Below are 26,888 nucleotides of genomic sequence, written 5' to 3'. Positions count from 1 at the left end.
GCATGGTCAGCTAGTTTTCTCCACTGGTATCTTGGCAACATCAGGAAAAAGTGATAAAGACTTTTGTCATATAGGATGAGGTCTGTGGTAAATTTATGCACTGGACAAATAAGCATAAATGAATTATAATCTGCCTCATTGCTGGAAACTTGTTAATAGATAAGATTACAGATTTTTTTGCCTAAAGGCTTTATACAATTGATGTACTGTATTTACATAAAATGTCACTTTAGCAGAATCTTCTAAATCCAAGGGAGATAAATAACTATTTCCTGAATTGAATTTGCTCAACTTTTAAATGTTAGTGACTCCTATGGGCTATACTTTGCATGGAGACCTTTGTATTTTTCTCACAAGTAATTTAATTTAGTAATAATCCCTTTCCTCTCTATCAGGTAATTCAGTATAGTTATCTTTTTCATTGCAAAAGACTGGAGATCTATTTATTTTGTGAATAATAAAGGGTAAGCGGGCTCTTTCTGAAATATCTACTGGATGCCTACATAATTCTGTCCATTTAAGAAAATGTGATTTTAAAAATAAATATACTTTCAGAACAGAAAACCAACTGTCTTTTTTTATTCTACCTATCCAAAGATATCTCCCTTTTGGTTATGAAATTTCTGTCATATTGGATGAAACATCAAAGGCAGAGGAAGGGAAGAGGGTAAGTATTACCACTAGACTATAATCATTTAACACTTAGGTCATTAAGGAGATAAGCTGAATATGAATCAAGGTTTGTCTTAGGTACCACTGAAAAGTTCAATATGGATCTTATAAAAAGAGCCTCCAAAAAGGCTAATGCAGCCTTAGTCTACATTAATTCCCTTTCTTTAATCTTCTATTTTTCTATCTTCTGGCTCATTCCCTGGTGCCTACAAATATACCAAAGTTTCATTCTAGCTTGAAAAAAATCTTCACTTGATCTACCATCCCCTGAAGTTAATGCCAGATGAGAATCCAGCAAAGGAAGCTGAGAAGAAGTTAGTATACTATTAATATTACAGCAGAAGCTATATACTGAATCATTTCTCTACATATCTGTTCCTCTCCTTTCCATCCAACACACAGATGCTAAGTTGATTTTCATAAAATAGTTCTAACCATGTCACTTCCCTTCTTAATAAAAATTGTTCTTATTATTGCTAAGATTAAATACAAGCTTCTCTGTTTTGCATTTAAAGCCCTTTATAACCTTGGTTCCAATGCACTTTTCCAGTCCTTATATACTCCCCTTCACATAGTCCATAGTATTGTTAAGTTGGCTTTTTTGCTATTCCTCACATATGATATTCTTTTTTTTTTCCTGCTTTCCCTCATGCCTTAAAATTCCTTCCTTCACACCTCTGCCTCTTAGAATTCCAAATTTCCTTCAAAGCTCATCCTATACATCATCTCCTAAATGAGGCCATTCATTATATTTTTCTATTGCTGCCATTTCCTCTTGAAAATTACTTTGCATTTAATATGTAATATGCCAAATTCTATAGATATTGCTTTATGGAGATAATATATAAAATAAAGTGGCTTCTAATGAATTAAAAATTAATCCTACATAGAGGACAGTGGAAAAGCTCATTAGGGGTGATCAAGTTGCAGCATAAGATCAGTGAGGAATTCCCAAGAATAGGAATAAAAGACATTATCATAATATTGTGCGACAGGAACAGAGGATGGGCTGGTCACATAGCAATAGTGAATGATGATAGTGAAGATAGCCAGATTGTTCTGCTGGTATTCCCTTCATATCAGTAGAAAATGATAAAGGCCCCCAGCATATTGAGTTATCGCCCTTTGGTGAATTTATGGGAAGACTGAACAAGATTTACGCAAGATGGTAATGCATGGATTGATTAACTCTGCATTATTGGAGGGAGCTTCCAAGTCCGCAAGATCACAGACCATTTAGGCATATTTTTAACACACACTTTTATAAATTCTGGGAGATCCTAATCCAAACCTTCTTTCACTAGCAAATTGGATTCCCAGAAATCTCTTACTTAAGATTCTAGAGGGTATTTCTGGGAGATTATAGAGTTCTCTTAGGATTTAAAAGTTGGCTAGCAGTCATCTCTTCACCTTTAGTGAAATTAAATTGATTTGGTTTGGATCTTGAAAACTAGCTCTAGTACTCAAAAGGCTATAGAGGGATGGAGCACTTTGCTCTTTCTCTTGTAATAAGGATCTTCATTCTCTATTGCACTCCCACCTAGACTCACAGAATAGGGTTAGTTCAGTAAAAGTCCTCTACATCTGTAAACAGCATAAAAGGAAACCTATCCCAGACAAAATTTCTTGGTCTACATTTCTAAACAGGATACACCAAAATTCTGGATTTCACTCCTCTCTAAAACAAGCAAGTTAACTTAAAAAAAAAGCAAAATCCTTAAAGAAATAGGGAGATCCCAAAAGGGAATTAAACACATGCTTTTATTACTCAGTTTTTCTAGACCACTGGCAAATATTATCCTTTGGACTTTCAGGTGGGTATATAATGTTCCCATAGTAAGGCAAGTAATCTGAGTACAATTAAAAAAAATGTGTACATTCAGAAAACACTTTATCACAAAAAGAATGGTCTGACTTTTAAGGAAACATACTGGAATAACTGACTGTGAGACTACTTTCACTACTTTTAGTCTGAGCTGCTATTCAGGTGTTTTCTCCCCAATACCAATCATGAGTGTCAGTATCTCCCTTATATCATTGATGTCCTCAGTCATTAGTGTCTCAGTATCATTTAATCAATAAATTTTCACAAAAGAATTTTTACCTAGGAGAAATAGTAAGGCGTATAAATCTTTTCCCCCAATACTTGGAGGCATACTGTTTCCTACATGATTTTATTCCTGGGGAAAGTGGGTTTAAAATTAAATCAGTTATTGTAAAACATTTGGTCTTCCACCAAGTTCACTTCTGAATGTGACATGACCAGTAGATATCATTCCTTTTTGGTTGCCTTTAATCCACTGATGGACTGAAATCAATCAGGTTGCTGCTTCTTCAAGCTCAACTACACAGGAACTCTGATGTAAACACTTTCTGGACCCTTAAAGCTCTCTCAGTTTTTTGAAGCTCACAGGGTTCTTACCCTTGTCAGTTTTGTTTCCATTACTTCTTCAATTAGGACAGAAAAGAACAGACACCATAGGAGAAGCAGCAATAAAAGAACCATGTACTCATATCTTCATAAAAAATAGTCTGTGTTACAAGTTGCAAGCACTATCTCCTTTCTCCACCTGAAGTCTTATGGCAGTTTTTGCTTCATGCATCTCTAGGAATGAGAGTTAGGAAGTTGTTCCTGTGGGAGTCTTTTTAGTATTTACTTCGCATTGAATTGGAACCCATTTGGTTTCGGGCAGCCCCCAGAAGACTTTTCTTCACTAAACAGTTTGCATCATCACTAACGTCTAGAAGCAGGTTCACCAAATATATACTCCCAAGAGTATCTGTTTTAGTAGGGCTATCACTAGGTCAGAGTTAGAGTTTAATGACTTTTTGCATATACTTCAAAGTTGCTTTTTAATTATACATTAACATTGCATTAGTGTGCTTGTCTTTCCCCTACTCCAACAACTATTTTCCTTTTTTCTCATCTTTGTCGATCCTGTGGAAGTGAATTAGAACCCCAAGTTTGTTTTAATTTGCATTTCTTTAGTTATTGATGATTGAGAGTATTTTTCCATTAGTTTATCAAAACTTGTATTTCTTCCTTTGAGAACTACTTGTTCATATCCTTAGATCGCTTAATTACAGGTGTGAATCTTGTTTCTCTTAGTTCTTTATATATCATGGATTTAAAATCTTTTTCAGAAAAATTTGATATAAACCTCCCCCCCCCACCTGGGTTATGTTTCTCCCAAACCCCTTCCGTATTTTCCATTTTTAGCTCTAAGAACATTAATTAATCTAAAAACTACCACTTTTGGAAAAGATGTATCAGTCTACCCATCCTTCCATTTTATAATTCCACTATCACTTCCTATACTAAAGCATCAGTCCTGGACCACTTAGATATGTTATCTTCCCTTATTAGAATAGGAAAAATGGGAACAGACTTTTTAAAAATTGTCTACTTTTACCAGTGCCTAGTGTACAATAAGTGTACAAAACACCTTTTTCATTCATTCAAATTAAAACTTGTGAAGTGTTTTGTGGAAGAAGATAGTTCAGTTCTGGACGCATTACATCTAAGGTGCCTTTGGAACATATGGAAGTATCTCCTAGGCAACTGGATGAAAAAAGAAAGTCCTCAAACTGCTAAAAGGCTACCAAGAATTACAGACTCTTACAATCATAAATATAGATCTAGAAGTTTATAATTTGTTGTTGTGAATTCATTTCAGTTGTGTCTGACTCTTCCTGACACTAGGGCTTTCTTGGTAGATAATAGAATGATTTGCCATTTTCTTCTGTGGATCATTTTAAAAAACTGATGAGGAAACTGAGGCAAACAGGATTAAGTGCCCTTCACACATATAATTGCTAAATGTAAAAAGGATTTGTTAGCCAGAAGAAGCATTGATGCAATGTAAATGTATCGATATGGTTGAAATTATGCTTGTCAGATCACAAGGCAACTTTCATTACATTCATAGATAATATGATAGGTAGGAGAATTGCCTTTATGTCTGATAGGAAGGAGAGTTGCCTTTATGTCTGAGGATGTCCAGGAGCAGCTATTTGAGAAACTAAAATGTTTGGTTTTTGCATATAACACATAGCATTTGAGTTGAGCACATAGCATTTGGATATGAGCATTTAATTAGTTGTATAAAATATATATAAAACATATATATACATGTAGATAGAAAGTATATACAGAATAAATGCAAATTAATTGGGGAGGGGATTGATGTACCAACAAACAAGGGAGATTAGGAAAGACTCATTTTGAAGATGTGAATAGATTTTAAGGGGTTCTAATAAGCAGAAATGAGAAGGGAGTGCATTCCAAGCTGTATCTGGAGAATAGCAAGTAGACTAGTGAAATGAAGTAATATGTATACAATCCATTCTCTATCCACTAAAATGATTTTTCTAAATTTATAATCATGGTACCCCTCTAATCAATAAACTCCAGTGGCTCCCTATTTTTTCAGAGATTAAATGCATAATGCTCTGTTTCACACTCAAAACCCTTTGTAACCTGGCCCTTCCTACCTTAATAGGATTCTTAGACCTTACTGCCCAACATGTATTCTCCCATCCAGTGACACCAGCCTGCTGTTTGTTACACGAACAAGATATTCTATCTTTCAGCTTCTGGGATTTTCCCTGGCTTTTTCTATGCCAGGAATACTCAACTCCTCTGCTGTGACTAATCTCCATGGCTTCTTTTAAGTCCCAACTAAAATACCACCTTCCCCAAATCCTCTTAATTCTGCTCTCTGGTAATTATTTCCTATTTATCCTTTATATAGCGCACTTTGTAAGTATTTATTTACATGTTGTTTCCCCCATTAGATTACAAGCTTTTTGAGGGTCAGGGACCATCTTCTGCCTCTTTGTATCCTCAGTGCTTAGCACAGTGGACACATAATAGATGCTTAACAAATGTGGATTGATTGATTGATTGATTAATAAGTCTACAAAGGTAGTACTAGATTGTGAAGAGCTTTGAATTCCAAACAGAAGAGTTTTTATTTATTTTTGAGGAAATAGGAAATCACTGGAACCTCTTGAAAAAGCTGAATGATATGGTCAGTCTTGTGCTTTATGAATATCGTTTTTGAAGCTATATGGAGAATGCTTTGGTGACGGTAAGGCTGGAGGAAGGGGTACTAGTTAACAAACTCTTATAATAATCCAGGAGAAAAATAAGTAGGGAAAAAGGGAATGACCAAGTAAGTAGAGAGAAAGAAGTAGTTTGGAGAGATGTGGAGGCAAAACTGGTAAGACTTGTTAGTTACTTAAATAAGTGATTTAAAGAAAATGAAGAGTTAAATATGATTCCAAACCAGTAGACCTAAACAACTAGGAGGATGCTGGTACCCTCAAAAGAAATAAGAAAAGGGTCTGATTTAGAAGAAAAAATAACATTCTGTTTGAATTTATTGAATTTGAGATAACTACAGAAGAATCATTTGGAAATGTCTAAAAGTTCAGAGATATATTAATTAAACAATTAGTATTGTTTTTCAAATTCAAGAAAGTCAATTTTATTTTTTAAAAAATAGCAAATGGATATTTTTTTTAAAAGGTAGACTCTGCAAAATTGTGGGAGCATTTAGGTACTAAAGGCATTATTGTGAAACATGCTGTTTTTTCCTACTTTGGGGAACATGTTTGAATTTAAAAAGAAATGCCACTTTTTCTTGATGAAAATAATTTAAGTAAATTCACTTATTGATAAGTTTTCTTCCTAAAAATCTGCATATTTGGTATTTTTGAAAAGAAATTAGTACACAAATCATTGCACAGTCTTCAAATTCGTATTATCACCCAGAGAGATAAAATGATGCATTTATGAAAAAGATAGAATCGGGTGATTTATCAACCAATGTTTTTTTTATGTTTACCAATTTACAAAATATTTGCTCTGCATGCAAAATTGTAAAAGTCATGCATGGCCAGTTTATTGGTCACTTATCCCATTGGCAGAAATAATTTTCATTTTATTTAAAAAACATAGATATTTTCTCAACATGGATGGATAAGGAACTATATTTGTCTCAGATATATAGAACATTTGGTCTTACACTATAGTCTAAATAAGAACATTAGGCTTATCTTGATATTACATTGAAACAAATGTTTAAATCTTCTTATTAGCTTTGGCTATACATGAATAAGCAGTTTTCTGGTTCATCAAACAAAGCAGTACAAATTTTACTACTTTATAGCACCTTATTTGTGTGAAACATAGTTTTCTGCTATAATTGTTATAAAGGCAAAATAACTTCCTTGATTAATGGTTGAAAAGAATTATGAATAACAATATCAGCACTGTCCTTGAATTTTTAGAAACCTTGAACCAAAAACATCCTATCACAATCATGCTTTGGTTATTGTTTTATAAGTTATGACTATAAAAATTATAAGGGGTTTTATCAATAATGATTTTGTTATTTTATTAAGTTAAAAAGTTTTTGTATAAACAAAACTAATGCAGACAAGATTAGAAGGGAAGCAATAAACTGGGAAAACATTTTTACATCCAAAGGATCTTCAGGCCTCATTTCTAAAATATATAGAGAATTGACTCAAATTTGTAATAGTTCAAGCCATTCTCCAATTGATAAATGGCCAAAGGATATGAACAGTCAATTTTCAGATGAAGAAATTGAAACTATTTGTAGTCACATGAAAAAGCGTTCCAAAGATCAGAGAAATGCAAATGAAGACAACTCTGAGATATCACTACATACCTGTCAGATTGGCTGAGATGACAGGAAAAAATAATGACAAATGTTGGAGGGGATGTGAGAAAACTGGGACACTGATAGATTGTTGGTGGAACTGTGAATGGATCCAGCCATTCTGAAGAACACTTTGGAACTATGCTCAAAAAGTTATCAAACTGTGCATATCTTTTGACCCAGAAGTGTTTCTAGTGGGATTATGTCCCAAAGAAATCTTAAAGAAGGGAAAGGGACCCACATGTGCAAAAATGTTTGTGTCAGCCCTTTTTGTAGTAGCAAGAAACTGGAAACTGAGTGGATGCCCATCAATTGGAGAATGGCTGAATAAATTAGGTTTATGAATGCTATGGAATACTATTGTTCTGTAAGAAACGACCAGCAGGATAATTTCAGAGAGGTTTGGAGAGATTTATATGCTAAGTGAAATGAGCTGAACCAGAGATCATTATACACGTCAACAATAAGACTATACAACAGTCAATTCTGATGGATGTGGCTCTCTTCAATATTGAGATGATTCAAACCAGTTCCACTTGTTCAGTGAGGAAGAGAGTTATCTACAGCCAGAGAGAGAACCATGGGAACAGAGTATGGAACACAAAATAGTATTCTCACTCCTTCTATTGTTATTTGCTTATATTTTGTTTTCTTTCTCAGTTTTTCTTTTTCTTCCTCCTTAATCTGATTTTTCTTGTGCAGAAGATAACTGTATAAATATGTATACATATATTGGATTTAACATGTATTTCAACATATTTAACATGTATTGGACTGCCTGCCAGCTAGTGGAGGAGGTAGGGGGAAAGAGAGGAAAATTTGGAACAAAAGGTTTTGCAAGGGTCAATATTGGAAAAATGTCCCATGCATATGCTTTGTAAATAAAAAAGCTTTAATTTAAAAAAAAAAAAAAAGGATTTTGGCCCGAAAAAAGGTACATTATAATGCTACCTTTGTTGTGTCTTTCTTTCATTCTTTCAGCATGTGAAATATATGCAGTCTTCAGTAAGGATCTGAAGGCCTTATACAAATCCTCCTTGGCTCTATGCCCTCTAGACTCTTGGGTACCACCTGAACTTGCAGTGTACTCTTAAGAACCTTCTAGTAGGATTTCAGCTGCATCACTGGGCCTTCCCATCCCTAATGCAATTGAACTCTCTTTTATGTAATGCTTTTTTCTCAGTTGGAATGTGAATTCCTTGAAAGTACATGCTGTTTTAATTTACTATTTGTAGTGCTTAATATAAAATAAGCACTTAATACAATTTTTTAATTCATCTATTTATCCTAGTCATTGTATTTGTCATTCATCTTTTTTCCCTCTACAGTTTTCAGTGTATTTTTTAAGAAAAAGTACAGGGGTAGCTAGGTGGTGTAGTGGATAGAGCACCACCCCTGACGTCAGCAGGACTTGAGTTCAGATGGGACTATAAACACTTAACAGTTCCTAGCTGTGTGACCCTGGGCAAGTCACTTAACCCCAATTGCCTTGGGGGAGGGAGGGGAAGACATCTATTTTGATGTACCATGCTTTCATGGCCAAAGTGGCATAAAAAACATACATATATGAACAGAAAAGGCTAATCATGTCTTTAGAACTGTTAACCATAAAATTTAAAGATAAGAGGAAGGGTCCCAAGTATATTTGTTGTATCTTTTGTGGAGAAATTATATAGCATAACAATAGATGGATAAATTGTGGCTGAATAGATAAATCTGCATTGGTTGAGTGAGTATTGCTAAGACAGCGATTTCACGAAGTATCGAAAAGTATTGTATCCTTTAACCATGTACTTAAAAAATTAAAATCTTAATTTTTGTTCTGCTTAATTATATATTTTCTTGAATGGAGATAGATAGATATACAGATAGACAGATAGATCTCTATTAACATGACTTAGCTGCATTCTTTGCTTTTCCACAAGAACATTCTTTCCACTAACTAGTATTTCTCTTGTAGAGAAGTTTTGGTGTTTTAAAAGTTCTCATCATAGAAAGTTTTAGAGAAGGGAAAAATGAACAGATTTTGAACTACTTCTAAGTCTTATTTATTTTTATTAATTTATGTTTATCCTTTTTCAGAACTCTTTTATGTGGATATTTTTCAGTAGTCTGACCTTGATCTTTTTCTTCTCTTAACTCCTTCTTTTAGCAATCTCATTTATTTCAAATCTAACTATATGCAATTGAGGCTCAAATCCCAAGCTGGACCTTTTTTGACCTCCTGACACATACCTCAACTTGCTTATAAGAGATCTCTATCCAAGATACCCCCTGATATCTCTAAATCAACATTCTGAAAGCCAACTTTTCTTCCAGTTAATCTACTTCTGATTTCTCATAATTGTTTGTGGTACCTCCGTTTATGTTCCTTGTTTTTGTATCCATTTTGTAAGTCTTTGATTTTTTCCTTTCCTTAGCTTCTCATAGCCTATCATTTAGTTACCAAGTCCTGTCAGTTTCACTTCTGAATCTCTTATATTTAACTTTTCCACTGTTTCTAATGTTACCATCCTCAGAGAGCCCTCCATTGTCACCTGACTTGATTTTTTTCAACAATCTCCTAACTTGTCTTTTGACCTCCATTCTTTTCCCTGTGCATTACACACATCATATCCTCTTATCAGAATATTCTTTATATGTCAAATCTTATAATTCCTCTACTTAAAAACTCCAGAATCTTCTTTATTCTTTAAATTCAAGATCACTTCTGGTTACATCCAACCTTTACGTTGTCGTATTACTAACATTTATGCACTCTATATTCCAGCCAATCTCTCTGCCCTTCCTACCCCACAACATTTGTTATACTAGCCCTCTTTTTCTTTTATGCTGTTCTCTATGCCTGGAATGTCCTCCCTTCTTTTTTTTTTTTTTTTTTAACTCTCCAATTCCTGGGTTTTTTTTTTTTTTTTTTTTTAAAGCAGAATTCAAATGCCACCTCCTCCATAAAGCTTTCCCTGACTGATCTATTCCTTCCTCCCTTCTCCTTCAAGCCTTATATAGGACTTCAGGTTTATAACTCTATAAGACACATAATACACATGTCTTTCCCTTTAAAATACTGCAAACTGTAAGAAGGTACAGTCTTATCTAGATTTTTTAATGGCTCTCAAAGCATAGCATGGTTATAGGCCCTCTGTAAATATTGCTTGAACATATGTGTTATGTCACTGTTTTCTTTAATATGAATTAAATGCAAAATTAAATGATCATAATACACACTTGTGTTATAGTTCTCACTTATATAGCACTTGAAGGTCTTTTCTTTAAAACAACTTCATGAGATAGGTAGTTTAAATATTATTCTCTATTTTTTTTTGACATACGACTAAACAAGCTCAGAAATTAAGTAAGTTATCCATAGTTACAACTAGCCTCCAGGTATTCAGAGCCAGGAAAACATATTCAAATATAAGGGAAAATTATTTTAAAAACAAGTATAAATGATTTTTTTTATATCATACACTGTTTTGGATAATACATACCATTGGTATACATAAACAACAGTTGTTAATATTGCAGTGCTTTTAAAAATAAATCAAGCCTTTTGAAAAACAATTGTGATGATGAGTGGGACTTTACACTGGGGGAAAAAAATGCTTGTTTTCAGGCTCATTACATGCAAATTATCATCTAGAGTTTACAGGTAGAGATTGTTACCTGAAATGAAGTTAATGGAATTCTTCTTTAGGTCTCGGTGACAACGTTTTATCTGTGGGGACCAAACTAGGAGAGAGACAAGAATTCGTAGCCTTTGCCCTTTTTCATTCAACTCAGGAAACACAAACCTCTGTATTGCTGGGAGAGCTGGTATTAGCCTAACCAAGAAAAGTCAAGGATTATTCTCATTCACAATGTGTAATTCCATCTAAGGATATATTAGGAAATGGGATTTTTTTTCTTGTTCTATTTTTTTTTTTAATAGATGGTATAGCATTAACACCTGATTGTATAGAAGAAAGCATCCTTACTTGCTACTGGGGTTGTGATGTTCAAGAATTGTATGAAGCACTGCAGAAACATGTTTATGTTTCCAGAATAAATACTCCACAAGCACTAGAAGATGCTATATATAGCAAATATATCTTTAGAGAACAACATTTGTATCCTTTTGACTTTATATATAATAAATACTGTGAATATTTTGGACTTTGAAGTTTGTGGGTAAAATGAGGCTTTGCTAAATGAATTTTTCTTATTTTTAAATTATTACATGTCATTTTTTGCAATGGCAGTGGTTAATTTCCCTTTACATGTACCCAAAAAAGTGTTAAAAAGAATAGCAAAGAAGAAAAATATTGTCAATTACCAGATAATGCTAAAATTGAAGATTTTGGCGTTGTTCCTAGATCTCAATATCCACTGGTGGCACTATTGACTTTAGCTGATGAAGATTCCCAAGGACTATATGATATTGTAAGTAATTTTTAAAATTCCCATGGAGTATTAATGTTACAGTGATAGTTTTTAATTTTTATTTTGTTAAATAAAGAAACCCTTATTTTCACCCTTAGATTTGGCTAGTTCCATTTCCTTTTGAAACTTGAACTTCTTTGAGTTTGGATTTTTTAAAATCACTTTTAGAATCTGTGTGACATATATGTTTGCAACTATTCTTGATGTAGCTTGCTTTTTTTCTTATTTACTTGAAAGTAAACTTTAAATGAAATTTTAGCATTACTATTAAAATTTAGGTGTTTAAAACTTAAAACTCCTTATTAAAATACTCTCTATTTCTACATTTTTCCTTCTGTATAAGTTGTATCCTTCATAGCTATTATTTTTAATCTAAGATAAGCACAGTTTCACTGTGTATCAATAATTTCTTATTTACATTGCATTAAAATATATGTTTTGGGTTGTATATATTAACTATATATATAAGTATGCCTCTGATGGTAACTTCTGGGTAGCACCAACAAAAATTTTATAAATAATAAAAACTATGGAATGCACTTCCAATGAATCCAATCAGCTATGACCCACTTGCAGCCTATCAGGAGACTTTGATATGGAAAGTCAGGTTTCCTACTATTAGTCTCTACTTTGGATCAGATATTGGCTTTTGACTAGCTTGAACCTACTCATCAGTCTAAACCTTCTCTTCTGTAACTGCTATTTAAAATCAGGGAGCCCAAAAGATCCTGGTGAATTGAGTAACTAGCAATTCTAATAACTGGGGCAAACAACATAGTATCTAATGAAGAAGTTCTCCTTGCCAAGGTCAACTCCTTACATATGTCCTTTCTCAAATCCATTCCCATTTTCTCCAGCACATTGTCCCTACTATTATCCCCACTCTCCAGTCTTTCATTTCTTTCATCTGCTGATTTCTTCTCTGTTGCCTATAAACATGTCCATGTTATTCTATCCCTAAAAATACCTTCACTTATTCCTACTGTTCCTGCTAACTATTGTCCTATATCTCCCCTCTTCCTTGGCTAAACTTCTTGAGAAAGTAATACATAATTGGTCCTCCACTTTGTCTCTTTTAAACCTTTGGCAATCTGGCCTTTAACCTAATCATTCAATGGAAACCTCTCTACAAAGATTTAGCAACTAATTAGATATATAAGGTCAGGAAGATGAAGGAAGGTTGATAGTGGTTGTGTGTCAAGGTGACTTTCAGGCATGATGCGCCTCAGTAATTGGGAGGTTTGGAAGATAGATAGATTTGAAGAAAAATAGAACTTAATGAGATTGATGATAACTCATCCATGCCTACTTATCCTGTCCTACTCTCTGTTCCACTCCCACTCCCCACCCACCCCATCCCACCCCACCCCCAAAAATAAACAAGAGAGAGGAGACAGGTTCTTCCTAGTTATATCCTAGGACTTTCCACAGCCACAAGATGATTAAATAATGGAGGCTAAGATAATGCTTTACATTAATGAAAAGGGAAGAGCACAATGGTAGCTGCACAGCTGCTGCAGATATATTATAACTTCTTTAAGGGCTAAGGCAAGGCTCAAATTAGGAGCATATAAGAAATGATTAGAGTGGAAGAGTGTTGGAATCCTTACAAACTGCTAACTAATTAGAGTTGATCTAATCTTACAAGAAGATGTTTTGGGCAGAACCTGAAACAAGGTACTAAGTAGAACTAATTAATACAAGGCTTGTGTTCACACCTTTACTCATTGGAGTTCACAAGTTTGCCAGATTCACAAAGTAAACTTTGTACCTTTGTGAGTTCACACCTCCCTTGAAGCTCTTTGGGCCAGAGAGCACTATGGGAGAAAACCCATAATCCCATTCTCTCAGAAGAGTCAGATATAAGGCCAATGATGAGAGATCTATTCCAGAATACATTTTCTTCTTGGCTGGCTGGTCGCAGAGGAGAGTTCAGCTGGACTCGAGAGGAGCGACTCTGGTGCAGACAGAGAGCACTTTGACGGATTTCAGTGGAATTATGCCAGAAGCCCTCTTTCTGAGGCAAGGCAGAATATATTCCACTTGGCTGGCTGGTGGCAGAAGAAGAGTTTTCAGAGGATAAAGCTATGAGTGGAGAGTTCAGTGGACAACCAGATTCATCTTCATCTCACACCACTGTAGTTGGTGGCTGGGCTCCTGCACTTCCCCACTGAGACCAAGCTGGTCTGAAAGACTCACCAGAAAGCTAGCCGAGCCCCAAGTGAAGGAGACAAGAGATTCATTCCATCTCTGTGCTGGTCGGAGGCTGAAGAAAGCAGAGGCAGAGGCTGAAGGACAGAACCTTTGGATTTGGAGACATCCGGAGGGGTCTAAGCTAAACCGGCTGTGTTTTGAGAAGAACAAGAACTCCAACATTTGAACTCACTACAGAAGAGTATTGTAAAAGATTAGGGTAGATGAAGTTGTGTTATGTATAATATGATTGATTATTGAGAGGAATGGAAAATATGATCCATCTTCCTGCTTTCTGCTTGACTGATCACACAGTTCCTAGTCATGTCCCCATTTGATAAACTACTGTTCTAAAACACTGAACTAGTCAAGAGACCAAAGATTTTAATTCAAATACTATTGGATATCTTTGAGTTAATTATGCTTGTCTACGTCTCAAGAGGTATTATCAGTATTAATTAGATGGTGTCTGTCAAGACATTTTGAGAATTGAGTTGTAAAATATATTAGAAATTGCGGCAGCTAGGTAGTGTAATGGATAGAACACCATCCCTGAAATCAGGAGGACATGAGTTCAAATCTGGCCTCAGACACTTAACACTTCTTGCCATGTGATCCTGGGCAAGTCACTTAAACCCCAATTGTCTCAGGAAAAAAAATTAGAAATCAAATTATCCTTCCATGGTTATCATATTCTGACTCATAAAGTCAGCAAACCAAAATTTGATTTAATCAAAATGCCTTCCAATACTACTTTATCAGTCTTCCTTGATAACTTCTCTATGCCTACCAGCCAAATCAAATCAAAACTATATGATATCTCAATTAACAAGCATTTATTGTTTACTATATTCCAGGCACTGCTAATCCTAGGACATTGAAAGATAAAAATTAAAGCATTGTATCAGGAAAAAAAAAAAAAAAACATGCATGTCTACATACACACAAGTAATTCAGAATAATGGGACTATGTGTAACGCTCTTTGTATTACCCTTATGGAGCTTTTTATGATATTTATGTACTTGTCTTCTATCTGAAAGATCTTAAATGTCTGAAAGATCATAAGTTCTTTGAGGGCCAATTTTTATTTTTTGTAACCTCCTTCCATGTATGTCTCTATCCCCGCCCCATCATACCCTGCCCAATATTTAACATACTGCTTTTTAACAAATTGTTACTCAGAGGTACTCAATAAATTCATATTCATTGTTTTTGAGAGGCATATTTCACTAGGCATATACATTTTAATCATAGTATGAATTTTCTAAAAAGATTTAATAGGATTAATATTGGGCATATACAGAAATTTCTTCAGTACCCTGTTTCCTTAGTCTTGCCTTATTTTCAAAGAAGACAATATCTCATCCTTCACAACTGTCTAAACTCAGTAACTCTTTGAAGATTGAGAACTATAAATGACTTTAAATATTTCTCATGTGACATAGTTGATTTACCCTAATCAACATTTTCAGTAATTATAGCACATATACTACATAGTTATGCATGTCAGCTCTGTGTATGTTACATGTTGGAAATGTAACTTGGAAATGAAGGCCAAAAAGAATTTGCCTTCAAAATATTTTCCTAAGAGGTAGAACCAGAATGGTAGAATAAAAGCAAGAACTCATCCAGCCTCTCCCCCAAACCACTCCAAATATCTTTTAAAATTGTAAACAAATTTTAGAGCACCAGAACACCCAAAAAGATGGAGGAGAACATTTTCCATGTGAAGGCAAGTTAGAAGGTCAGCAGAAAAGATCTGTGACATCAGAGTGGAAGTCTGGCATGCAGTCCTGGTGCAAGCCAAACCAGTGTAGCCCCAGCCCCGACTTCTGAATGACTGGTAGTACTGGCATCTCCCAGATCCCTCAGCCCAGAAATACCATGGAGAATAACAGAAAAGGTTTGTGGAACCAGCTTAATCCTAGCAAAGGCCACAACAGCAAAACACTGGCCCCAGACTAGGCCCCAACATTAACGAGGCAGAACTTCTGAAGCAGCAGCTATGCTGGAGGCTTCTGGACCTCTTGTCCTGGAGACATCAGAAAGGACTTGGATGGTCAGCAGAAAAAGTCTGTGGCACTGGGCTGAGAGTCCAGGGTATAGTCCCAGCTCAGGCCATACAAATGCAACTCCAGCTCCAGCCCTAACCCCAGACTCAGCCCAGCTTCAGAAAATCAGGACTCTGTTGCTTTAGTACATTAAATCTCACAACTACAGTGAGGCAGAGATACTTCTAACAGCTCCAGGGAAGAAAGGAGTGCTTGTGGTCAGGTTCCTAAAAGAGATCTCTGAAAACAACTGCATAAAACCTCTGAAGCTTGGGACAGTGCACCTTCTACCCTGGAAACAACCCTACTTTAATAAAGAGTTAAAACCTGAGTAATAGGGTAGGAAAATAAGCAGAAAAAGTTTCTGACCATTGAAAGTTATTATGGTAAAAAGGAAGATCAAAAGATGGTAACAAAGTCAAAGTTCTTATATCCAAAGCCTCTGGCAAAACTAATAATTGGTCTCAGCCTATGGAAGAAATCAAAAGGGATTCTGAAAAGGAAGAGAGGTAAAGGAAAAATTGGGGAAAGAATTGAGAGTGGTACAGATGGAAATAAAAAAAGCAAATGAGAAGAATGCTTTAAAAAAAAAAAAAAAAAAGCAAAATCAGCCAATTGGAAAAGGAGATACAAAAGGTCACTGAGGAAAATAATTCCTTAAAAAATAGAATTTAACAAATGGAAGCTAATGACTTTATGAGAAATCAAGATACAATAAAGCAAAACCAAATAAATGAAAAAACAGAGCAAAAAATGTGAAATATCTCATTGGAAAAATTACTGAGTTAGAAAATAGATTCACAACAGACAATTTTAAAATTACTAGTCTACCTGAAAGTCATGATCAAAAAAAAAATCATCTTTCAAGAAATTATCAAGGAAAACTGTCCCAATATTCTAGAGCCAGAGGGTAAAATAGAAATTGAAAAAATCTACCAATTACCTCCTGAAAAAGATCCCAAAATATTACAGCCAAATTCTGGAACTTCCAGGTCAAGGAGAAAATACTGTAAGCATCCAGAAAGAAACAAGTATAGTGAGCCAGTCAGGATGACACAAGATTTGGCAGCTTCTACATTAAAGGGCCTGAGGGCTTGGAATCTGATATTTCAGAGAGCAATGGAGGTAGGATTACAACCAAGAATCACCTGCCCAGGGAAACAGTATAATCCTGCAAAGAACAGAGTCCAATTCTTTTTGTACAGCAAAATAACAGTTTGGCCATGTATACTTATTGTGTATCTAATTTATACTTTAATATATTTAACATCTACTGGTCATCCTGCCATCTAGGGGAGGGGATGGGGGGAAGGAGGGGAAAAATTGGAACAAAAGTTTGTCAATGCTGTAAATTTACTCATACATATAACTTGTAAACAAAAATCTATTTTTAAAAAATCCTGCAAAGGAAAAAGTGGTCATTCAATGAAATAGATGATTTTCAAGTATTCATGATGAAAAGATCAGAGAAAGATTTGATTTTCAAATACAGGCCTCTGAGAAGCATAAGGAGGTAATCAACAAAGGGATATCATAAGGGATATAATAAAGCTTATCTGTTTACAATCCTACATGGGAGGATAATACTTGTAACTCAATAGAACTTTCTCATTATTATGACAGCTAGAAGTATAGATAGATAGCAAGCACAGATGTGAGTAAAATATGAAATTAATGGAGTGAGAGAGGAATGTACTAGGAGAAAGGGAAAGGGAGAAGCAGAATGGTACAAATTATCTGCCATAAAAAAGAGGCAAGAAAAAGCTTTTATGAGGAGGGAGAAGAGAAGGGCACTGAATGAACCTTAATCTCATCAGAATTGACTGAAAGAAAAAATTACATACATATTCAATATGGGTATAGAAATCTTACTCTGCAGGAAAATAAGAGGAAAATGGGGAAGGTAGGGAAGGTGATAAAAGAGAAGGCATGTTGGGGGAGACAGTGGCTAGTCCCACCACACTTTTGAGGGACAGAGAGAAAGAAAGAATAAATGGGGGGAAAATATTTTTATAAGATTATTTCCAATTTATGTTTGGCTGTTGTCTCCCTACAAGACTGTAAGCTCCTTGAAGACAAGAACTATTTTTGTTTTGTTGTTTTTCTTTGTATTCCCAGTGCTCAGCAAAGTATGTAGCACATAGTGTTTAATAAATGTTGATTTGTTATTGACTTGACTATTTTGTCTCATCATAAATTGCCTTAAATAATTATAGTGACCAGTATAATTATTTACAAATCTATCACAGTTCAGAAATAAAAAGTGAAGTCTCTCATATGTTATTAGGGGTTATTAAAAGAGCAACATAACAGACAGTTTACACTTTCAAATTATATTACTAATTGCTTCCATTCATGTAAGATTCAAAATACTAAACAAGTTGAACAAAAGCCCCATGCACATTGGACAAATCCCTCATGAAGATTTTATCAAAGGACATGAACAAGAACTATCTAGAATAAGAAGACATGAAAAACTTGTGATATGCACTGCTGAAAAAGATTATTCATGTCACTGAAATCACACTTTCCTTGAAACATTGAAGCATTGAAATATATCTTGACATAACTGCACAGTATAATAAAGTTGGCCAAATTGGTGAATTCCTTCAAAACTATTATAAAATGGAAAAGCAAAATACTAAAATTTTAATGGTTTATTTTTCAGGGGTATCAATCTATTTTCTTAAATAATAGAAGCCAACTCTATTTACATATTTTACTATCTAATTTCCTTAATTTTTGTTGACTATTCTTGTGAGAACAAAACACAAAAGTTATTGTAGTGATATAGAGAAATTTCTATCATTAGGATTGATTATAAATTCTCTAATGTCTATGTGATTGTGATAACTTACTTGCCAGAGAATCATATTGTCTGGAATTTTGGATTTGATTCCTTATCTATGAAATCTATTCCTTTTTTTTTCTTTTAAAACATTATTTGTGTTCAAAAAGGTCATGTTTTCAGTGCATGCATTTTATATTTAATTTTAGGGGATGTAACTTTTTTAAATATTTGTAAAATATTAATAATAATTAGCATTTGTATAATACTTTAAGGCTTGCAAAGTGCTTTTCAATCTTTGTCATTTTGTGCCCCAACAACCCTGGGAAGTAGGCACTATTATCCCCATTTTACAGAATGAAGAAACTTGGAAAGAGATTAAGTAACTAGCCCAGGTTCACAAAGCTAGTAAATTGTCTGAAGCCAACTTTCAGATTTATTTATTTTAAATCCATCAATCTATGCACTGTACCAAAAACTCTAACATTAAACAGACCCTTTAAATTAATTTGTAATAAAATATTTATTTAGAATGTTTAAATACAGTTAAAAATATAGTCAAGAGTCAATTAATTTCCAAAGAAACCATTAAAATAATTTAGAGTATTTCTGATATATCTTCATTTTAATTTTATTTTTGACCTATTTATTTCCCTGCATATGTAGAATAATGCAAGTAGAAAGTAAAATACTAATTTTGCTTTTAGATTTCAATGGTGACTGTGATTCATATTCCTGATAACAAATACAAACTTTCCTGCAGAATATTATATCAGTATGTACTACTGGCTCAAGGTCAGTTCCATGACCTTAAGGTAAGCTGTGTCTTATATATAATTCTTTTTTTGTCTTCAAGAATAGCAGAATAATGATTTGAAATAATTGGGTTTTACAGTAATTATATGCTTTTAGTAGAAATTGCTTGGTAGATTTTGTGAGTCAAAATTTTAATATAAAGTTTATTTTCATATGATGCATGCCCAATATAAATCTTATCAGTACTATTACCTGTGTGCCTAGATTAAAAATAATAAATTGAATTTTTAAAGGGAAAAGATTCACTCACCAAAAATATAGGGATTACACTATTGAGATTTATTCTGAAGAAGAAATAATTTCTCACATTTCATTTCTTCCTACCTTGAAGAATCATCCATTTCCTAGGTCATGGTTGATTTTGGCTATCTTATAATCTTTGACTATAAATACTGAATTGAATTTTTAATCATATTTAAATGTATTTATTTGCTTTTCAGCAACTTTTCATGTCTGCAAATAATAATACACCATCCTTGAGTAAATCTTCTCCAGGGGAACAAAGTACTGACAGACATTTGTTGGAAAAAGCTGGATTGGCTGAAAGCGAAATGGAACAATATGAAGAAAATAGCAAAGACTGTGTTGTTTGCCAGAACGGGAAGGTGAATTGGGTACTCTTACCATGTAGACACACATGCTTATGTGATGGCTGTGTTAAGTATTTTCAACAGTGCCCTATGTGTAGACAATTTGTCCATGAGTATTTTGCACTTTGCAGTCAAAAAGAACAAGATAAAGATTCACCAAAAAGTGAAGGGAGTGTTCCTTCTTAAAGATTTTGTCTACTGAAGTTGGAGACATTTTTTTTTTTTTGCTTTAAATCAATCATAATTTAAAGTCTGTGCAGTGTTGCTGGTAAGTGATAAGAATTACCTTCTAACTTCGTATTTGCACTATATGTTTACAATATAAATTGCATTCTTCTCAGTAATCTATCAGAATAGCAGTCACTCACAATATTACATAAAAAATACAGCCATTTTGAAAAATATGTTTGATAACTTCATGTAGTGTTAAATCATTCTTTAAAGAGATATCCAAAACTTAGAGAGACAATAGGGAATATTAAATTTTCTCTCATTAACAGTTTTTTCTCTTTAATGTGTAATTAGGAGAAAATTTAATTACAAAATAATTGTATACTTATATTATATGAAAGAGGAATAGAGAGTGTTCTAAATCTTGCCAAATCCTTTTCCTAAAAGTTGGTTAGCTTTTAAATATACCATTATGTTTGTACTGATAATGTAACTGATATTCATACAAGTATAATTATATACATAAATCAGTTTTTAGATGCAGGTTCTATATCAGAAATACAGTATTCTGTATTTAAAATGTTTTCATTGTATCAGCTATTAACATTTTTGAACCAGATAAGAAATTTGAGCAATGAAATAATTCCTGTAAGAAAAAATCGGAGCATCAGAATGACACATTTTATAAAATAACAGTGCGATTAATGTAAATCTTTTTTTTTTTTTCCTGTAAGAGTTGAGATGCATTACTTCACTGTTTTTCCTCTACTGTCTGTCTACCACAGAATAGATTTTGGAGCCACCAAAATGCACCTAAAGAAGAAATAAAAATTAATATTGTGTGGTTTTTAATTCATGAATAAATCCCAAACCCTTATGAAAGTTGAGTATCTTGATTTATTTATTGACTTTTCTAAAGGTAATGAAATCAAGTGGGTTAGTTTCATTATTATTAAAAAGATGAAGATAAAGCAGAACTTCCTAAGTCCTTAATAAAAACTCCTCACTGCAATTCCTTTTGAAAAGGCCCTTACATTTTAATGAGAAATACAAGTACAGGATAAATATAAATAAAATACAGTATTTATAAATGGTTTATTCCTATAGTAAACTCCTCAGGGAAATCTTAACTTTGCAGCGTCTTTACTCAGCATAGGGTATTGTACATAGAAACACTGTTTTGTTTGATTGGATTTTAGTTCCTTTATGTGATTGAAGAACAGTGAGCCTTAATGTGAGTCAAGTATATGTATATTATATTATAATTATTTGTATATGGTCTTGTCTCTTACTAGAATTTAAGAATCTTAAATATATGAATCATATCTTTATCATTGTCTCCTCTCTTATGGCCTAGTACCCTGCCTTACAGAACTGCAGAATCTCAGAGTTGGAAGGATTCAAGGGTCACGTGACAACCTATATCTAAATAAAAATCATTAGTGATAAGTGGTCTTACATTTTTGCTTACAATTTTTTAGTGAAGAACTCACTGTCTCATAGCCCCTTCCATTTAAGTTTTTCATTGTTAGAAATTTTTTCCTAAAATCTAGTCAAAAGTTGCCAATGTAGTAAATGTACCATTAGACATAGTTCTATCCTCTGGGGCCAAGTAGAACAAGTTTGCATGCTATAAGTCTTCAGATACATAAAAACAGCTATCAGTCTATACAGATATATATATATATATATCTCAGTCTATACAGATACATAAAAACAGTCTATCCTATGCATTCTCTTCCAGATAAATATTCCTAGTTCCTTCATCCAGTCCTCATATAACATAATTTCCAGTCCTTTTATCATGTATTTCCCTAAACTAAGCACAATACGGATTCTAACTAGAATACAGAGTATATCAATTCTTCTCTTTCTCTTGTTCTAAAAACTTACTTAGCCTATGATCTTATTAGCATTTTTTGGCTTCCATTTTACACTCTTGTGTTTGTAGCTAAAACACCCAGGACTTTTTTATATGAACTGTTGTCTAGTAATGTTACCCTTAAAGTTGATTTTGCAACCCAGCTATAGGGCTTTATATTTATTTCTATTAAATTTTGACTTCATAGGTCCAATATTTCAACTTGTCAAGATATTTTTGAATCTTGTCATCTGATATGTTAGCTAACCATTTCAGCTTTCTGTCATATGAACACTTGAGCATGTCTTCTACTAAGTCATTGGTAAAAATGTCAAAGCACCAGAAACAAAGTCCAGAGCCCTGAGTTGCAACCACCTCTCATTGACATAGTTATTAATGACTACTATTAGAAATGGTTATTCAAGTACGTGCAAATACTCCTGAATATATAATTATATGACCCCTGTACCTCCATCTTTTCTGTAAGTATAGCATTAGTGCTTTGTTGACATGAATATACTATTCCTACTGTATTTCTTTTTTTTGACAATTTTAACAAATTATCAAAGAGAAAATGAAATGAGGTTGACCTGTTTTACAACTCCTAGTAATGGATTTTATTTTGTTCTTCTCAGTCTAAAGCTCATCTTCCATGGAAGAAGAAATGCATAAGTCGTTTTGTCTTTTCTCCCGTCCATATGATTGTCCTGTTCATGCTAAGCAGTGTTCCTATTTATTCTGTGATCTTCCTCTTGTTCCCCTAGAAACTAAAAAGTCTTTTATTTTCAATGTGATTAGGTTCTTACATCATTCTGTGTAGACAACCCTGTTTCTCTTATTAAAATTTTATCTGTTTTGTGTTTTCAGGATTTTATTCTTGAAAGCTCCCTAATTTCTTTTGTATTATGTTCTTCTGTAGAATTTTTGGCCATGGAATTTTATATATATTTCCTCAAATCTGATCTTCTTAAGTTTCTAAGCAAACAATAGAAAAGATCACTCTGTAAAGACAAGAGGTAAAATGTTGCATTGGATATTTTACTGGGTGAGTCTGGGTAAAACACTTAATTTTTGTGTTCCTCAATTTCCTCGTCTCTAAAATAGGAATAATAATAGCACTTACCTCTCAGTTGTTTTGTTGATCAAATAAATGAGTTAACATATATAAAGATATAAAGTGCTTTACAAAACTTAAAAGTTAAATGCTATTGTTATTATTAAAAATAATATAATTCAAAGTCCCAGTTGACAAATAGTTTTAAATAAGGGGGGGAAATGACATTAGTATTAGCAATAATAAAATAGAATAACACATGTAAAAGATTAAAAATTGCAACAAAAAAGGAATCTATGCTTTATATATAATAAATATATAGGAATATATATAAGTATATATAATTTTATATATAATAAATATAGCCTATGATTATATTATATAATTATATAATAATAATTATTATTATATTATAAGTATATGTATTAATATATAAATATAGCCATATGTATAAATATATTATTATATATAATAAATATGTAGGAATATATAAGTATATATAATTTTATATATAATAAATATAATTTATATAAAATTATATATGCTATATGTAATTATATATAAATATATAATATGTGTTATGCATAATATATTAACATATAATATACATAACATTAATGTTGTGTTAAAATTAATATAAATATATAATATGATATATTAATATATTATATTATATGTAAAATAATATGTAAATATATGATTATATATAAATAATTTTATATGATGTAAATATGTGATATTTAATATATGCTTTATAATATATACTATTATATAAGTATATTTAATATTATATAAATATATATTATATGTTATATATTATGTATTATAAATATATATTATATATAATAGATGTATTTATGTATTATATAATAATTTATATATAATAAATATATAGGAATATAATAAATAAATAGAAATATAAGCTTAAATAAATACAGCTGAAAGAACTAATACTTTATAATCTATAGGTAGGATAGTTATAATTCTCTTTTGATATTTGTCTTTTCTACAGCTGTATCTAATTACCATGATACTATAAATTTATTAGTGGTATTTAAAAATTTTTGTGGTTTGTATCTTCACAAAAGGGAACAGCTTTGAGCTTATCTCACCATAATCAGACTTCAGCCACATTTTGAAGTCATTTCCAACCAATATTGTTCTATGAATACTCCTCCTCTTCTACTTTTCTTCAAGTTCCTTTTGAATGTGTTGTCTTATATCATTAGAATCTAAGCTTCTTGAGCCCAGAAATTATCTTGTTTGTATTTGTTTCCCTAATGTTTAATACAATCTTTAATACATAATAAAGTATTTAACAGATTATCTAACTGGTGGTGCTCTGGGTAAAAAAAATGGGAGAGAACGCAATTACGAAACACTTTTCATACAAATAAAGTCAGATCTAAACAAGTGAAAACATCAATTGCTCATGGGCACCCTGAATATACTATATATGAATATAATAAAAATGACAATTCTACCTAATTAATCCATTTATTCAATGCCATTCCTATTAAACTGCCAAGAAATTACTTTGTAGAGTTAGAAAAAATGACAAAATTCATCTGGAAAAAAGAAAAGGTCAAGAATATGAGGGGAATTAATGAGAAAAACTGCAAAATATGGTGGCCTAGCAGTACCAGGCCTAAAATTCTATAATTTTATAGCAGAAATCATCAAAACTATCAGGTACTGACTAAGAAATAAAATGGTGGACCAGTAGGTTAGATACATTCATGAGTGTTAAATCATTCTTTAAATCACACAACAATCAATGACTGTCATAAGCTACTGTTTGATAAATCCAAAGATTCCAGCTTCTGGAATGAGAACTCACAATTTGTCAAAAATTTCAGGGAACACTGGAAAATTTATGTCAGAAACTTGGCATACCTACATCTCATACCTCATACCAAAATAAGGTCAAAATGGATACATAATGTAGGCGTAAAGGGTGATACTATTAATCAAATTAAGAGAACAAGGAATAGTTTATCTATCAGATCTTTGGAGAAGGGATGAATTTATGACCAAAGAAGAAACAGAGAACATTATGAACTTTGATTACATTAAATAAAAAAAAAAGTTTTGCACAAATGAAACCAATGCAGCCAAGATTAGAAGGGAAGCAGAAAGCTGGAGAAAAAAATTTACAGCCAGTATTTCTGATAAAGACCTCATTTCTAAAATGTAGAGAAAACTGAGTCAAATTTATAAGATTACAAGTTATTCCCCAATTGATAAATGGTCAAAAAAATATGAGCAGACAGTTTTCAAATGAAGAAATTAAAGCCATCTATAGTCATATGAAAAAAGTGCTCTAAATCACTTGATTAGAGAAATGCAAATTAAAACAACTCTTAGGTACCATCTCACATCTCTCAGATTGGCTAAAACGACAGGAAAATATGACAAATGTTGGAGGGAATGTGTGAAAACTGGAACACTAATGCATTGTTGGTGAAGTTGTGAAATGATCTAGCCATTCCATTCTGAAGAGCAATTTGGAACTGTGACCAAAGGATTGTAAGTGATCAACTATGATAGTCTTGGTTCTGCTCAGTGGTTCAGTGATCCAAGGCAATTCTTGTAAACTGGATGGAAAATGCTACTTGCATCTAGAGAGAGAACTATGAAAACTGAAATGTTAATCAACAAATGCTATGTTCACTTTTTTTTTCTTTTTTTTTAATTTAATTTTTATTTAATAATTACTTTATATTGACACTCGTTTCTGTTCCGATTTTTTTTTCCCTCCCTCCCTCCCTCCCTCCGCCCCCTCCCCTAGATGGCAAGCAGTCCTTTATATGTTGGATATGTTGCAGTATATCCTAGATACAATATATGTTTGCAGAACCGAACAGTTCTCTTGTTGCATAGGGAGAATTGGATTCAGAAGGTATAAATAACCCGGGAAGAAAAACAAAAATGCAGATAGTTCACATTCGTTTCCCAGTGTTCTTTCTTTGGGTGTAGCTGCTTTTGTCCATCATTTATCAATTGAAACTCAGGTCTCTTTGTCAAAGAAATCCACTTCCATCAAAATATGTCCTCATACAATATCGTTGTCGAAGTGTATAATGATCTCCTGGTTCTGCTCATTTCACTTAGCATCAGTTCATGTAAGTCTCGCCAGTCCTCTCTGTATTCATCCTGCTGGTCATTTCTTACAGAACAATAATATTCCATAACATTCATATACCACAATTTACCCAGCCATGCATCCATTCATTTTCCAGTTTCTAGCCACTACAAACAGGGCTGCTACAAACATTTTGGCACATACAGGTCCCTTTCCCTTCTTTAGTATTTCTTTGGGATATAAGCCCAATAGAAACACTGCTGGATCAAAGGGTATGCACAATTTGATAATTTTTTGGGCATAATTCCAGATTGCTCTCCAGAATGGTTGGATTCGTTCACAACTCCACCAACAATGCATGAGTGTCCCAGTTTTCCCGCATCCCCTCCAACATTCATCATTATTTTTTCCTGTCATCTTAGCCAATCTGACAGGTGTGTAGTGGTATCTCAGAGTTGTCTTAATTTGCATTTCTCTGATCAATAATGATTTGGA

At 33.1% G+C, this 26,888-nt stretch overlaps 1 protein-coding gene across 3 annotated transcripts in view; it reads left to right on the top strand.

The window, feature by feature from the left end:
- The window catches only part of CGRRF1 (cell growth regulator with ring finger domain 1), a 71,309-nt gene extending 50,034 nt beyond the window's left edge, over positions 1-21,275 (top strand). For all 3 annotated transcript variants that reach the window (XM_051978104.1, XM_051978106.1, XM_051978105.1), the window contains exons 3-6: positions 11,293-11,470; positions 11,636-11,783; positions 19,524-19,631; positions 20,073-21,275. In XM_051978104.1, coding sequence (XP_051834064.1) covers positions 11,293-11,470; positions 11,636-11,783; positions 19,524-19,631; positions 20,073-20,408 — 770 coding nt within the window. In that variant the 3' untranslated portion in view covers positions 20,409-21,275. The remainder of the gene's footprint in view (positions 1-11,292; positions 11,471-11,635; positions 11,784-19,523; positions 19,632-20,072) is intronic.
- Positions 21,276-26,888: the final 5,613 nt, after the last annotated feature.

This window comes from Antechinus flavipes, chromosome 2 (assembly GCF_016432865.1).
Source record: "Antechinus flavipes isolate AdamAnt ecotype Samford, QLD, Australia chromosome 2, AdamAnt_v2, whole genome shotgun sequence".
Lineage (NCBI taxonomy): Eukaryota > Metazoa > Chordata > Mammalia > Dasyuromorphia > Dasyuridae > Antechinus > Antechinus flavipes.
Note: the sequence above shows the minus strand (reverse complement) of the source record. Positions and strands in the feature narration are given on the sequence as shown.